At 37.4% G+C, this 17,314-nt stretch overlaps 1 protein-coding gene across 1 annotated transcript in view; it reads right to left on the reverse strand.

The window, feature by feature from the left end:
- Nucleotides 1–17,314, reverse strand: part of Spata16 (spermatogenesis associated 16) — a 228,129-nt gene that overhangs the window by 107,447 nt on the left and 103,368 nt on the right. The window contains exon 4 of the mRNA XM_090342277.1: nucleotides 12,479–12,568. Coding sequence (XP_090198403.1) covers nucleotides 12,479–12,568 — 90 coding nt within the window. The remainder of the gene's footprint in view (nucleotides 1–12,478; nucleotides 12,569–17,314) is intronic.

Raw genomic sequence — 17,314 nt, forward strand, 5'->3', positions numbered from 1 at the left:
GATAGTCTATGCCTTTTAATTGGAGAGTTAAGTCCACTGATATTGAGAGTTAGGATTGAAAAATATTCACTAGTTCCTGGCATTTTTTTTAAAGTTTTTATTAGGGCCTGTGGCTTGACAGTTCTTGCAATACTTACATGGTATGATTTTTAGGTGCCATTTCTTTGTCAGTATCCTGTTTGTGTTGGTTTTCAATGTGTAGAACATCTTTGAGAATTTTCTGTAATGCTGGTTTTGTTGCTACATAATGTTGCAACTTTTCCTTGGAATGGAAGGTTTTTATTGTTCCCTAAGTTATGAATGAGAGCTTAGCTGGGTACAGTATTCTTGGTTGGTAGTTATTCATCTTAAGGGCATGATACATACCCTTCCAATCTCTTCTTGTTTGCATGGTCTCTGCTGAGAAATCTGTGGTTATTCTGATTGATTTACCTTTGTAAGTGATTGTTCTTTTTTCCCTGGCTCATTTTAGTATCTTTTCTTTCGTCTCTACTGATCCTGTATGGATTATAATGTGGCAGTGGGATGTCCTTTTCTGGTCAAGTCTGCTTGGGGTTCTAAAAGCTTCTTGTATCTGGATGGGCCTGCCCTTCTGGATATTTAAATGGGAAGTACTCTGAGATGATTCCCTGAAGTATATTTCCAATACCATTGACCTCTTTCTCCAGGCCCTCCTCAATACCAATTAGCCTTAAATTAGGCTTCTTAATTGTATCTTGGACCTCCTGAAGCATTCTCTCATATTTCCTAGATTTGGTTTGACTCATTTCCTGTTCTTTCTCTATAACAACTAAATTATCTTCAACCCCAGAAATTCTCTCTTCTGCATTGTCCAAGATTTCTACTTTATTTTTCATCTCCCTCCTTCCAATTGCTCATTTTTGATGCCTTGCATCTCTTGTTTTAGATCGTGTATGGACTTCTTTAACTCCTTGATTTGCATTTGAGTGGTTAGCTGCACAGCTTTTCTCTCATTGTATAGTTGTTGGAGTTTGGTCAGCTTTTTGTTTGTGGATTCTATGAATTTGTTCATTTTTCCTTGTAAATCCTTTATTATGGCCTCCTTTATGGCTTCCTTACATTCATGTATCACCTTCTGTATGGTTTCATCTGCTTTAGATATGGCATCCTCACATATCTCATTCTGTATGTTTTCAAACGTTTCATTAATCATGTTTATCAATTGCACTTGTATAGCATTTAGAGGACTCTCCTCTAGTTTTGCCATTGACTGCTCTGTTGCCTGTTTGTATTGGGTGAGAGTTGCCATTCCTTGATTTACCATTTTTCTTGAGTTTCTTGTTCTACCCATTTAAAAATGGGAGCAAGATTAATATTGCACAAGATCACAATATTGCACAAGATGCACAATAACCAACCTGGAGTTCTTTAGCTGGCCAGACAATAGATGTTCACAATTTTAGATTGGTATTATCATTCTCTCTCTTTCTGTGCACTTTCAGACAAATCTAATACCACAACTGATCACCATTTTATGACCAAGAAAAAAAACCCTCAATATAATCTCTATTGTATTTATGTCCCTCTGGACCTACAGTATAATTGAACACTGGATATACAGTATTGCTCAACAACCATCAATTGTAGATCCATGCATTATAAAAGTTGAAGGATGAACAGAGGACCAGATATAGAAAAATAGCATGAAAGACAAGAGAAGAGATAAGAAAAGAGTAATGTAGGAGTGTAAGACTAATATAGTAATGAAGAAAAGAGATAGCATAAGGATAACTGCCCTGAGGTGATAGAAAGGTAAAATAGTTGAGTACAAAATTTAGAAGATGCCCCTCAGTTGATGAGTGGATCAACAAGATGTGGTATTTATACACAATGGAATTCTATGCTGCTGTCAGAAAGAATGACATTCTCCCATTTGTTAGGAAATGGAAAGACTGAGAAAAAATCATATTAAGTGAAGTAAGCCAGATTCAAAGGAATATAGGCTCAATGGTTTCCCTCGTTTGTCCTAATCAGTAGAATCCTCATAGCAGCTCTCATAGCAGAGATTTACAATAGAACATAACCTAGATATATAAGGCCATATAGCATGATGCTAAATGAAAGGACCTCCAGGATATAGAAACAAAAGTCGAATAATGAGTGATTGTTGTCCTTAATGTACTATGTTATCTCTCATCTCTTTGCTGTCCCTTGGCTGTCTCATATTGTTACAGTATTTCACCTTGTTATCTGATATATTGGATATATGTGTATTTGGTTATTTGAAATCGGATAGGGAATGGGGGAAAGCAAGATGAGGGGTGGGGGGGAGAGGGAAATAGGAACCAAAACATGAGAAAGGGTATCAATGTATGTGACGTAATGCACCCTCTATCTGGTGAGTATAATGTAACTCTTCTATTAATTACAATAACAAATATATGGAAAAAACAACAATCACACAAGATAAAGCTCTTGTTAAGTTTTCACTATAAAAAAGAAATAAGATAAAACTTATGAAAATAAGAAGAGTAATAATAAGAATATATAAAGAAGAGAGGAAGGTATACATAGGAGAATTCAATGATAAAAATTTTAAAAAGTGAAAATAAACAAAAAAGAAAAACAAGAAAAAGGTGGGGGGGAGATCTCACACAATTGTCAGTTTTTAAACAAGAAATACTAGGATTAAGAACCAACAAATTAAAAAGCAGGTGACTGTATCAATATAAAATCAATAAAAATATCATTTGTATACAGTCTGTACCCAATGCTGTCATTATGTTTCTAGGAACAACCATAGTGACAGAAGGAAAGTGAAGGAGGGGAAAGAAAATGGAAAGAATCATAACATCAAAAAAAAGGTGGAGGTAAATGGCAAAAAAAAGAACACAAATGCAAATGAAAACAGGTAGAATTAACAAATTGATTGACAAACCCTTAGCAAATCTTACCAAAAAAAGAAGGGAGCACACCGAAATAAGCAAATAACAGACGAAAATGGTAATATCATGACAGAAATTACCAAGATCCAGAGTATCATGAGGGAATACGTCTCAAACCTTCACACCAACAAATTTGAGAATCTAGAAGAAATGAACGAATTCCTAGCCAATATTAACATACCCACACTGAACCAAGAAGAACTAACCCAACTAAACAGGCCTGTTTCAAGCTCTGAAATAGAAATGGCAATGAGAGACCTTCCACCTAAGAAAAGCCCAGGGCCAGATGGATTTACAGCTGAATTCTATATGCTCTTCAAAGTAGAGCTCACACCAATACCTCAAGCTCTTCAACAAAATTGAACATGAAGGTTATTTACCAAACTCATTCTATGAAGCCAGTATAACCCTCATCCTCAAACCAGACAGAGATTCACCAAAGAAAGAGAACTATAGACCTATTTCTTTGATGAACATTGATGTAAAACTTCTCAACAAAATACTAGCCAACCATCTACAACAACTCATCAAAAAAAGTATACATTATGATCAAACAGGATTCATCACAGGGAGGCAAAGCTGGTTCAACATACGCAAATCAATTAATACAATTCAACATATCAACAGGAGCAGGGACAAAAATCACATGATTGTCTCAATAGATGCACAAAAGGCATTTGACAAGATCCAATACTGCTTTATGTTAAAAGCTCTGGAGAAACTAGGAATCCATGGAATATTCCTCAATATAATAAAGGCTGTGTATGACAAACCCACAGCTAGTATTATACTTAATGGCGAAAAGCTAAAGCCATTCCCTCTAAAATCAGGAATGAGACAAGGATGCTCACTCTCTCCACTCCTCTTTAACATAGTATTAGAATTCCTAGCCAGTGCAATAAGGCAAGAAGCAAGCATAAAGGGGATCCAAGTAGGGAAAGAGGAAGTAAAACTGTCCCTCTTTGCAGATGACATGATTCTGTATTTAAAGAATCTTATAGACTCTACTCCCAAGCTCCTTGAGCTGATTCAAAACTTTGGAAGGGTAGCAGGGTATAAAATTATCCCTCAAAAATCAACTGCCTTCCTCTATGCCAACAGTGAGAGGAATGAGGCAACAATCAGGAAAGCAACTCCTTTTGCAATAGCCTTAAAGAAAATAAAGTACCTAGGAATTACCTTAACTAAGAATGTAAAGGATCATTTTGATGAAAACTTTAAAACCTTGAAAAAGGAAATTAAAGCAGAACTGAGGAAATGGAAAAACCTCCCATGCTCCTGGATTGGAAGAATCAATATCGTGAAAATGACAATCTTGCCAAGGGCTATCTACAAATTCAACGCAATACCCATCAATATCCCAATGTCATTCTTTAAAGAAATTGAAGAGGCAATCCAAAATTTCATATGGAATAATAAAAGACACAGTATAGCAAAAACACTTCTTAGCAGAAAGAACAGCGCAGGAGGAATTTCAATACCAAACTTTAGACTCTATTACAGAGCTATAATTCTCAAAACAGCTTGGTACTGGCACAAGAACAGGCCTGAAGACCAATGGAATAGAACTGAGGACCCAGATAGTAAACCAGACCTATGGCCACGTAATCTTTGACAAGGGAGCCCAAAAAATAGAATGGAAGAAAGATAGCCTCTTCAACAAGTGGTGCTGGCAGAACTGGTTAAGCACCTGCAGAAAACTAAAGTTGGATCCTTCTTTGTCACCCTGCACTAGAATTAACTCCAAATGGATGAAAGACCTGGAGGTAAAAGCCAACACTCTGAAAACTTTAGAAGAAGGTATAGGAGATACACTAGACCTCCTTGGCACAGGTCGAAACTTTCTTAATAAGGACCAAGAATCACAACAAATCAGAGAAAGGCTAGATAAGTGGGACTGCATTAAACTGCAGAGCTTTTGTATGGCAAAGGACATAGCTAGTAAACTAACCAGGAAGCCTACAGAGTGGGAGAAGATCTTCACCAACCATATAACAGACAAAGGCCTCATGTCTAAAAGATATCAACAGCTCAAAAAATTGAATCACTCCAAAACTAATCTCCAAAGTAACAACCATCCCATTAAAAGATGGGCCAAAGACTTAAAGAGAGTCTTCTCTGAAGAAGAAACAAAAATGGCCTATAGACACATGAAGAAATGCTCAACATCTCTGGTCATAAAAGAAATGCAAATCAAAACAACTCTAAGATTCCACCTCACTCCAGTTAGAATGGCCAGGATCAAGAAAACTAATAACAACAGATGCTGGAGGGGATGTGGCCAGGAGGGATCACTACTACACTGTTGGTGGGAGTGCAAACTCCTTCAACCACTATGGAAAGCAGTGTGGCAGTGCCTCAACAGGCTAAACATAGAACTCCCCTATGACCCAGCAATTCCACTACTTGGCATTTACCCAACCATCCAGAAACAAGGACATACTAAACCCACTAGCACAACGATGTTCATTGCAGCACTATTTACCATAGCAAAGATATGGAACCAACCTAGATGTCCCTCAGTTGATGAGTGGATCAACAAGATGTGGTGTTTGTACACAATGGAATTCTATGCTTCTGTCAGAAAGAATGACATTGCCCCATTTGTTAGGAAATGGAAAGACTTAGAAAAAATCATATTAAGTGAAGTAAGCCAGAATCAAAGGAACTTAGGCTCAATGGTTTCCCTCATTTGTCATAATCAGTAGAAACCTTGGGCTCTCCTAGCAGAGATTTACAATAGAGCAAAACCTTGATACAAAAGGCCATATAGTAGGACACTAAATGAAAGGATCTCTAGGATATAGAAACAAATGCCATATAATGAATGATTGTTGTCCTTAATGTACTATGTTATCTCTCATCTCTTTTGCTGTCCCTTGGTTATCTCATATTGTTACAGTATCTCACTTTGTTACCTGATATATATTTGTATTTGGTTATTTGAAACCAAGATGAGGGGCGAGGTTGGGGGGAGGGAAATGGGGACCAAGACATGTGAAAGGGTATCAATGTATGGGAATTTATGCACCATCTATCTGGCAAATAGCATGTAACCCTTCTATTAATTACAATAAAAATATATATAAAAAAAGAAAAAACAGAAAAAGGGTATACTTCTGTTTTTTTTCGGGGGAGGGGATGGGATAGGAAACTTGTGTCTCCACTAAATTCTGGATCCAATCACTTCAAAAAGTCTTTTTCTCTTGCAATTTGGCTTTGTGGTTTTTCTGATCAGTTTGCTTGGTTGGGCAGGAAAAAAAACCAGTGGAGCTGTGATTGGCTTTGTTTACCAGGAGTGCAGCCCTGCTCAAGGGGAGGAACTTCCGCTAGTGCAGCTGGTGGCCATCAGGCTAAGCTGCCTCTGGGAAATCCTTTGCCCTTTTGAATGATGGATTGCCAGCACCAATGCTCAGGCTCCAGTTTGTTTGTCAGGGTCTTTGCCAGCAGTCAAGATGGCGCTGCTGTTGGCTGGTGGGGGAAGGGATTCCTTCCCACTGCCATTCTGGGAGCAGAAGTGGAAACTTCTCAGAGGTACTCACAAATTGCTGGATTTTCTGGTTCCGTGAAGCTGGCAGGTCTGTGCATGGCCAGGTGATGGCTCTGGGCTTGCTCAGGCTCTGTGTGGCTCTGTCTGGAGCCGGCGGGTCTGTGCTGCTGAGATCGCTGTCTGCTCAGGGACTGGAGGGAGGCTTTGTCTCTGTGGTGGTTAGTGCCTCTCCATGCTGTCTTCTTGCGCCGGTTTCCTGCCTTTCTCCTCTTTGACTAAGATGTCTGTGGTGCTAAAGCTTACTTAGGATGGATCTTTGGGTATGAGCTTCCCCTACAATGCTAGAACTGGTATCTTGGTGAGAGCTCAGAAAGACTCACACTGAACTGCTGCCATCTTCTGCCGATCTCCCCCCACTGAGATTCTTATCTCCAATTAACCACTCAAACGCTAGAAATGGTGCTGTGGTAGAGCACTAGCCTTGAGCACAAAGAGGCTTCAGGACAATACCCAGGATCTGAGTTTAAACCCCTTTTGATAAAAAAAAAATCCCTATTTTTTTGGTAAAAAAAAACAAAAATCATTAAACCTCTATTCTTATGGTAATTTATAATTTGAAAGATGTCAAAAAAGTGCAACTTTGACATGCTATGCTTAGCTAACACTATCTTAAAATTGGTATTTTCTTAAGATTATATGTTTATAATTCTGCAACTTGTGTTTGTGTCTACGTGTGTGTGTGTGTGTGTGTGTGTTTGTGTGTGTGCAGGTCTGTGTGCTGTCTCTGAGCCTTTCTACTCAAGATTAGTGTTTTATCACTTGAGCCACAGCTCCACTTCTTGCTTTCTGCTGATTAATGAATGATAAAAGTCTCCTGGAATTTCTTACCCAGGCTTAGATCCTCAGATCTGAGTAGCTAAGATTGCAGGCATAAACCACTACCACCTGGCTATTCTGCAATTTCAGGTCCTTAATACAAAAAAGATCATTATGAATTTGAAGTTGTCCTATATTTGAACCTTCATATTTTCCCTTTGAAACCACAAACCACCCCTTACCTGAAAATTGGAGGAGCTGCAATTGAAAGGTGAGCTATTTGTCTTATGCCATGGAAAATGACTAAATCTATCTTTATTAATGTCAGTGTTAGACATAATACACCAAGATTCAGTGTTTTCAAAGTGTTTAGGATTCATAGAGCTTTGTACTATCTAGGTAACACTAAGTCACTTGATGGTGGAATTATCTGATTCATTTCCCAACACAGAATCTTCCAACATATACAATTCTTATCATCAAAATCAGATAATAGGGGGCTGGGATTTGGCCTAGTGGTAGAGTGGGTTCAATTCCTTGGTACCACATACTTAGAAAAAGCCAGAAGTGGTGCTGAGGCTCAAGTGGTAGAGCTCTAGCCTTGAGAAAAATCCAAGGACAGTCCTCAGGCCCTGAGCTTAAGGCCAGGACTGGCAAAAAAAATCAGATAATAGGAAAGCTGTTTCTACAATGGCAAAGTATCTCCAACAAGAAGAAAGGATGTCCTTAGGACAGATGACCAGTTTATGGATTAAAAATTACCCCCAGGCTATTTGAGTGAACATTTATGAAGTTCTTTTAGCCTGAACTATTTGTTATGCATTTTGAGTCTTCTGCATTGACATATGAGTAGATTTTTTGTACTAATCTCGGGGCTTGAATTCAGGTCCTGGGGTCTCTCCTTAAGCTTTTGTGCTCAAGGAGATGATAACCCCACATCTAGGATTTTGGGGGGCTAATACGAGATAAGAGTTTCATGGAGTTTCTTGCCTGGCCTGGCTTCAATATCGATACTCAGACCTCAGTCTCCTGTGCAGTGAGGATTACAAACATGAGCCCCTGGCACCCAACTCATCAATGGCTTTTGCACTTTTAACTGAATTAGAACTAAGTTAAACTATTGAGTAGAATCAATTCCCAACACTGCTATAACTTTTGAGCAGCATCTTTGTGGAATCTACCTGTCAGAATATTCTCCTTGTTTGCAAGATACTTAATAATCTCATTTAACATCATGGAATTCCATGACACAGAGAAAGTTGACATGGTCTACTCTTGCATGCTGCTGTGATTCTGCTTCAGAGCAATTGCTTGTCTTTGGAAACTTTGTTTCTATGTCACTAGATTTCTGAACACTTCAATTTATTTGGGGGTTGCTCTTTTGTCAGGTTGCCATTTATATATGCATTATTCCCAGAAAGATCCACTTTGAAAAAAAAGAACAAGAAGGAGGAGAAGGTAGTAGGGGAGGAGAAACTACAATGCCATGCTTCTGCTGACTCTCAGGAAATCTACCAAGTCTGGGTCTGTACTAAACTAACCTCTACCGTTCAGATTCTCTTGGAGAACAGTCAGCAACTAACTGCATCTGAAAACATAGTAGAGTGCATGTCAAGGAAATTCCCACATAGTCTCATATTAAATGGTAAAAGAAAATCAAATATAATCAATAATCAGTTAAATAATGGCAAGAAAATTAAGGACTTACACCTGCATTAGATCCATTCAGAACGGCTTATCCATGCACCAAAAGGCAGAAAAGAAGTCTGTTTTTATCTGTCACACAAGCCCTTAGAAGGGAGGAAGAAATCTTGAGTGAAGAACAGAGAGGCATGTAACATAAATAAATGTTTATGCAGTGTTGTAGTCCATTTTATGTAAGTCCTTGAGACTGAATAATTGAATAATGTACAGAAAGGAAGGAACTAAGTGTGAATACAATACTGGAGATTGGAGGCTGGGGGGATCAAAGGTCACATTTAGTGAGGGTCTCTTGCTGCTCCACTCCATGGTAGAAGGTAGCCAATGCCTTGAGAACAAGAGCATTCACACATGTACTGAATTCACCTTTTATCGGGGATCAGCCATGTTATTAGCCTACTCTGGTGATAATGGCTTTCATCTATTCAGAGGGGTTTGCTCTCATGACCTAAAGACCTCATAATAGTTCCAAAGGCATCACCTTACAACATCTTCTGACCTGGGAATTAAGTTTCCAATACTAGCAGATTCCTAGTGAAGAAATAAGTAAAGAAACTTGCTGTTTCAGATAAGACTTCCCAGGGTGGCTCAGTTTTGAGGGTAGGGTGAGGTGGAGGTGGTTATATAGTAATCTTAATTTCATTTTGTGGTAGAAAATATGATTTCATCAATTTAGCCAGTGCCAATTGTCTCCTTAATATATTTCCTAAACCAGGATAAGGTATTTACTTTTATTTATTCTCTACAGTCTATGTGCTCTTGCTCTCTCTTTTAGTGGGCTGTCATGGAAAGGACACTGGCATATAAACTAGAAGAACACACTATTAAAAACCTGATTGATACATTTAATGTAGCCATCAGGAATAGCATTTCCTGAAGTTTCTCTGGTTGAGGCCTGGCCTCCTCAGAGCCTGTGCTGGAATCGTATTCACCTACATAACAAGAGCCTCTTTCTAACAAGAGTCTCTTTCTAGGCAAAGGTAGACAAGTTCAGACAATCTCAGATGTGCAAATTTCCAGTGTGCTCATAAATTGTTTCTTATGGATGAGACACCTACTGTTCCACTTTACTGAAAATCACAACTTTTGCATTTCCCAGATTACATAATAATGGCATTCTTTCATAGTCAGTAATGATTGTCAATACCCTAAATAGGATGACTTGACATCCCAGAAGAAATAACTTTGGTGTGTTGACTTTACCACTGAGTTTTAATATAATGTGATTGTGGAAAGACTAAAGCAAATTAGGCAAATCCTCAAGAGTTTGGTCGATAAAAATGAGTGCCATATGTATGGGTTAACCTTAGAAATCTAATACCCAAAAGACACTAAGATATGTTCACTGTTTATAGCATGGGGAGTGAATGATGTACACTTTATATTGAAGAATGTAATTGCCAAGGAAACTGAGATGAAAACTGGTGTACCTAGTAGTAATTGTATCAGCTTCCTCATTAGGAAGTCTACACCAGCATAACTACCAACTTTCAGAAATTATTTCATGGAGTAGGATCAACTAATATTGAGAAGATACAGCTATTTTACTGCAAAGAGATGCTTGTCAAAAACAACAAAAACCCAGTATTCAAGTGGCTAAGGTAGAAGGATTGAAAGTGCAAGACTAGCCCAAGCCATACAGTGAATCTGAAGTAATTGAGGATTAATAATAGTGACTCTCTGAATAAACAAACAAACAAACATTAACAGATACCACTATGGAATATCCATGTTACATGGCGAATACAGATGAATTCTGCACTTCACACTACTTGTTTACTGTTTTTAAAGTTAATGAAAATTTCTTGGCTTTACTTTGACTCAGACAACTGGACTTGATCAAATTAAATTTGTTTTCTTTCTACTGCAAACTAAATTAAGAATACTATAACCACCGTTACCTCACCCCATTACCAAGATGGTTTGCTATGAGTTAACTCTTGTAAGAACAAATAAAAATTTGAAACAAATGTGCATTTGTTCATTTTCACAAAACTAAGTCTCCCAGAATTATTTATTTATGCTCTGGTTTAACAACCAGCTTCCTTTAAATTCCTTAATTATTTGCCTCCTGCTCTTTAAAGCCTTTACAAGCCTACCAATTTCAGTTGCTGTACTAGTTTCAACCTAGGCCAGAAGTTGTATCTAGCCTTCTGTTGGTCTTTTAACTGGATTCAGATATTTTAGTTAGCCCTCTCTTAATGAGTGCTATTTTGCAAATCACTGTGTTGAAACAAAGATGTTCAGCTTTATTTGTAGGTAGTGACCTTTATAAAAATCCTTCCTGTGGGGTAAATATAATCGACAGACATTATATACGTGTATGAAAATGCCACTATGAAGCCCATAATTTTGTACAATTAAAAGCAAACTCTTCTTTTTTTTCAATTATGGGACTAAAGGAGGTTTCATTTCCCTCCATTCCCATATCTAGTCAGGGATATGGGTAGAAAGTAAGAGCCAAGGGTAAGTCAGCCAGAGAAAATGATATGTATATGAAGTTAGATGTGAGTACATGAGATAAAACACATTTGAAAATTTGTAAAAAAAATAGTATAGGAAAAAGACAGTAGTAAAGACCTAATTTAATTCTTCAAAGGTGGTAGTCATACACAGGTCAAAAGATAGTAATCTGTATTGGTTGGCTGATTGAGAAGTGAGAGAAAATACTCATCATTGAGTTGACAGCAGACAAGTCCTGGAACCATCTTACACAAGTATAAGTGATATCTCACAATGTCAATTGTAGGGAATCCCTATAACTTCCATGTAGCTTCTGGATTCTAATTTCAAAGTGAATACTTAGACTAATCCTAAAAAGATCCCCATTATCTTGCCAAATTCCTAGAGAGCTGAAGTAGAGGAGCGAGAATTAGTAGGCTTCTGTACTCTGAGGGGGTTTGCCAAGGAAAGGAATTGGAGTGGGATGAGGGGGATCTCAGAACAACAATAACAACACAAAGCTTCACTTGTCACAGGTGAGAAGGAATTCAAGGGTAGGATGGAGAATAGATGCTATATAACTCCTGTATTCCTTTACTCTAAGTGTGGGGTTTGAGGATTAGCATATTAGGAACTGCTTTTCAAGGTTCTCATTCACATATTAGCATCCAAGAGGCAGCTCTCTGGGGGTATTTCTAATAAATCTTGGTGGTACCTAACTGGTGCCATGTCTCTTACAAATGGACTTCTGGGATCCCTTTCATGGGATAGGATTTCATATCCAGAACTCAAGAATCACAGAATTGTGTCATGACAGTCTGGACTAGAAACATCCTCAGGAGCAAGAGGTCAAGTTCACTTCCAACATCTATGGAAGTTTTCCCGTCATTGTTGGTGACCTTGTGGCTGGAAAGTTTGAATTGTGCTAAGAGCTATGTACATGGAATAGCTTTAATTAAAAAAAAGATACTCAATAATTGTTGGCTTGACATTTATAAGACAATAATTTGGATAAAATAATATTCCAAAAGAGAAATGGAGAGTTCTATTACACGATTACCAGAATCTGAGAATAAAATGAATTTAACTTTAAATAAATCTTCACAAATTATAACAAACATACCGGGCAGCTTCTGAATATCTCTCCAGACATCTAAATACTGTTGCTTGACGAAGATGATTTCGGAAATAGGCTGGGTTTAAAACAATGCTCCTGTAAAAAGATAAAGAAATACAAACATTATTAGGTTTTGAAAAGACACTTCCCAGAAGAGTACAGGAATGAAATCACATGCATTCATCTTTACGCTGTTGTTTTAAAAGACAGTACTAAATGAAGATGCCTTTTCTTTCTGTAATTGTCAGTTAAGACAAATAAACAAGCGCTACTGAAATACAAATTAAGTTTGCATTATAAAGGAACTTTGTAGCACTGAATATGTTTTCTAGATTTGACAGTGATAAAGAATTTCCATCTAACTTATATTGTATATAAGACATAGGTTATTTGTGGTATTTGTCCTTGTTTTGGAGGGGGGCAGATTTGAACTCAATGTCTCATGTTTGCTGGTCAAGTGCTCTATCATTTGAAGCATGATCCATTCCCAGTCCTGGCCTTTCATTGGCTATTTTAAGATAAAGTCTTGGTTGTGTATCTAGCCTAGCCTACCATCTACCTATTTTAGGCTTTCTATTGTTGCTAGTGTGACAGGCATACACTACCACAAGCAGCTTTGGTCTGTCGAAATGCAGTTTTGTGGACTTCTCTGCCTGGTCTGGCTTGGAACCACACAGTCTTTCTTATCTCAGCCTCCTATAGAGTTTAGGGTGACAGATGTGCATGAATGTGTCTAGCAATGGCTTGAGAAGGAATCTCTTGAACTTTTCAGTATAATCTGACTTCTAATCTAACTGTCATCCTCTGATCAGCCGTCCAAGTAAACAGCATTCCAGGAATGAGCCACTGATAGCTGGGTATGGAGACTCTGCTTTTAATGAAAGAATAGTGTTGTTCACTACTGGAATTTGCTTAAAAGAAAGTAGTTGGTAGTTGCAAGTTAGGCAGCATGCTCATTTTGAGCTACATTATTAGGCTCTGTGTCTTCTTGTAGCTGGATGATGTGGTGAAAAGGGAAGAGCCCTGGACTTTTAATTAAGGAGGGTGGTCATGCCTCTTCCATCTTTGGTTAGGTCCTTCCTCGCATTGGGTCTCTGGGTCTGTTTTTTTTTGTTGTTGTTGTTGTCCTGAGGCTTGAACTCTGAGCCCAAACTCAGCTTTTGTGCTCAAGGGTTAGCAATTTATTCTAAAGTGAGCTACAGTTCTACTTTTGAAATTTTGGTGGTTAATTGGAGATATGAGTTTCAGGGGCTGGGCGCATGGTAGCATATTTGCCTAGCATGCATGAAGACCTGGGTTTGATTCCCTATACCACATACACAGAAAACGTCAAAGGTAGGGCTGTGGCTCAAGTGGTAGACTGCTAGTCTTGAGAAAGCCCAAGGACAATGCCTAGGTCCTGAGCTCAAGCCCCAGAACTGGCAAAAAACAAAAAAAGTTTCCTGCATGGCTTGGCTTTGAACTGGAATTCTCAGTTCTTAGGCTCCTGAGTAGCTAGGATTATATGTATAAGCTACTGACACCTGGGTTGGTTTAATTTACAAGTAAATGGTTTTTAATAATTTTTGAGAGAGTTATAGAGTTATTTGAGAATCAAATGAAAGCTATGAATCTCTGTCCAGAACAACTGTAACTGCATGCACACATAGTTGTCCAGATTTAGATAACTTGTATGATCTTTTCAGAGCTATTCATGAACTCCAGGTTAAAAAATACACAATCTAAAAGAATTTTCTCAGAATTATTGCTTATGGAAATCAAAGCCATCTATTTGACTTGTGCAAAATTATAGATTTAGATGATCATAACATGGATGCATGCATTTCATTTCCAACACAAACGGAAGTAAGAGAGGTTAAAGAGGAATTTTGTAAGTTTGCATTTCCATTTTTAGCCAAAGGAAAGATACAATGTTGTAGCTTACCCTCTTTCCTATGAAATTTCTGAGTTAGAGGAACATGAGTTAATGAGTTACAGTCTTTGACTAATGATTTGTGCAAATGATACAGAATCCTTTAAGAATACATATCAGTTTGTTTTGGTGAATTTTCACTAAAATGTTGGAATTTTCAGAACAATCACGTGTTCATTGGCATCAAGGTGAAACTAGTATTTTCTGTATACTCATTGAGTATATTCTGTATATTAATTCTATATATTCATTGAGAAAAAAGCATATTTGAGAAACCTATCTACTTACTTAACCTTATAAAAGCAATACAAATAAAAGCAAGCCACAGTGCTTCAGATTAGTGTTTTTGAAAACTTGGATTTTCTGACTTGGACCGAAATCAATACTTCTCTTTCATAACAAATTCCTCTTGTCTATAAAAATTAATTCCCTTATATACATTTTGTAAACATCAACCAAGATGTTGGGGAGAATCTCAGAGAACCAGATGTTTCTAGTTTTTGTCATATCTTTGTTCACAATGTAGTTTTCTGGCTTTGTGAAACTGTTTTTCAAAAATCTTGGCCTGACAGCTTAGTAAATTTGACCAAAGTAGATTAGATTGGAGAGAAAGATGAAGTGTATGTATATGGGGAAGAGTGAAGGGTGAAATTAACTGAAAAGGGGAATGAGGGAGGGAGAGGACATTTTTTTCATGAATATGATTTATTATGGGAGACACAGTAGGAACTGTGTTCATATGATTTTTTTTAAAATAGGTTTAAAAATGTGTGTATATATGAACATTCCACAATGGCCAAACAACCACTAACAGAAAAATAAGAACCAATTGTTAGACTGGACGAGGTTCTATGAAGTGGGAAAATAGTGAAACATGAAACCTGAGCCATGAGAGTTCCAGCTTCACAAAAGGCTCCAAAGACCTGCTCTCTACCCTGAAAGTGAAAATATAAACAGATATTTTGGAACGGAGGTTGCATTTTGGCCATCTATTCATTTGGACTCTCTTGTAATCACTGCTTTATTTACTGTATGTTTGCAGGTACTCTTATTAGATACTTGCTCAGCAAATACTATATATGTTTGCAAAGTCTGTGGTTTACACTTAACCATGTTTTTTCATACTTTCTAAAGTGACATATTCTTTAAAGATGTATTTTTATGTCCTGTGCAATTTGTAGAGGAAACAATGATTCATTCCTTCTTTAAAAGTTCATTTATCATTTGAAGCCATTGGGAGATGGAGCAGACAGCCCAGGATCAAAACGGACCATCTCACTGGGCTGTAATTGTAATCAGAAAGAGGTCTCAGCACTGATTAGTTTGATTTTTATCACAGACGAAATCACTGTGATTTAGCTATGCTGATAGGGTTTTGGGTAAAAAGCAAGAACCATGTTAGAGAAAACCACCAAATTATACAAGTCATTGAATTTTTGTCAAAAGAATGAAGTTAGTCTTACTAGGGGGCAGTGATTGGTTACTCAGTTGATTAGCCCCAATCTAAGACAATGGAAACATGTAAAATGATAAATTTTATAAGACATAAAAGCTTATTTTAAAAATCAATTTGTAACTTGAAAAAGGAAATTAAAGGAGATTTAAGGAAGTGGGTACACCTCCCATGCTCCTGAATTGGAAGGCATTTATCTATAAATTCAGCTGTCTATAAATTCAATGCAATAAACATTAAAATCCCAACAACATTCTTCAAAGATATAGAAAAATTAATGCAAAAATTCATATGAAATAATAGAGGACCTCTATAGTGAAAACCATCATTAGCAGAAAGAACAGTATTGGAGGAATATCAATAATAAGTTTCAAACACTATTCCAAAGCTATAGTAATAAAAACAGCTTGGTACTGGCACAAAAACAGGCTTGAGGACCAGCCACCTAATCTCCAAGGAGGAAGCCAAATCACAGGATGGAAGATAGATACGCTCTTTAACAAATGGTGCTGACAGAATTGGCTATATACCTGCAGAAAACTGAAGTTAGAACCTTACATATCACTATGCACCAGAATCAATTCCAAATAGATTAAAGACCTCAATGTAAGACCAGATACCATGCGAATATTACAGGAAGGAATAGGGGAAACATCAGAGCTCCCTGGCAAAGGTTGAAACTTCCTAGGTAATGATCCAGAAACATACCAAGTCAAAGAAGGCTGTATAAATGGGATTGCATCAAACTGCAGAACTTCTGCATGGCAAAGGACATAGGTAGCAAGATGAATATGAAAGCCCACAGAATGGGAGAAGATCTTTACTAGCTATACATCAGACAATGGCCTCATATCTAAAACATAGAGGTCAAAAAGTTAAACTTCCTAAAAATAAATCCTTAAAGGAACAATACCATTAATAAATGGGCTAACAACTAAAGACTTAAAGAGAGACTTCTCTGAAGAAGAAACAGGAATAATGAATAGATATATGAAGAAATATTCAACATCTGTGGCTATAAAATTGGATAGGGAAGGGGGGAGAAACAAGATGAGGGGTGGGGGTGAAGGGAAATGGGGACCAAGACATGAGAAAGGGTATCAATGTATGTCAATTAATGCACCTTCTATCTGGCGAATATAATGTAACCCTTTTATTAATTACAATAAAAATATATGAAAAAAGAAAGAAATGCAAATCAAAACAACATTGAGATTCCACTTCACCCATTTAGAATGGCCATTACCAAGAAAACCAGTAAAATCAGATGGTGGTGGGGCTATGGCCACTATTTGTGGGAATTTAAACTTATTCAATCACTCTGGAAGCAGTATGAAGGTTCCTCAAATGACTAAACATAGAGATTCCCTATGACAAAGGAATCTCACTTCTTGGCATTTGCCCAAATAACCACAAATCAGCCTGCACTATAGCCACCTGCACAACCATGTTCATTGCAGTATTATTTACCATAGCT

Source organism: Megascapheus bottae, chromosome 1 (assembly GCF_031878675.1).
Source record: "Megascapheus bottae isolate mThoBot1 chromosome 1, mThoBot2.hap1, whole genome shotgun sequence".
NCBI classification, from domain to species: domain Eukaryota; kingdom Metazoa; phylum Chordata; class Mammalia; order Rodentia; family Geomyidae; genus Megascapheus; species Megascapheus bottae.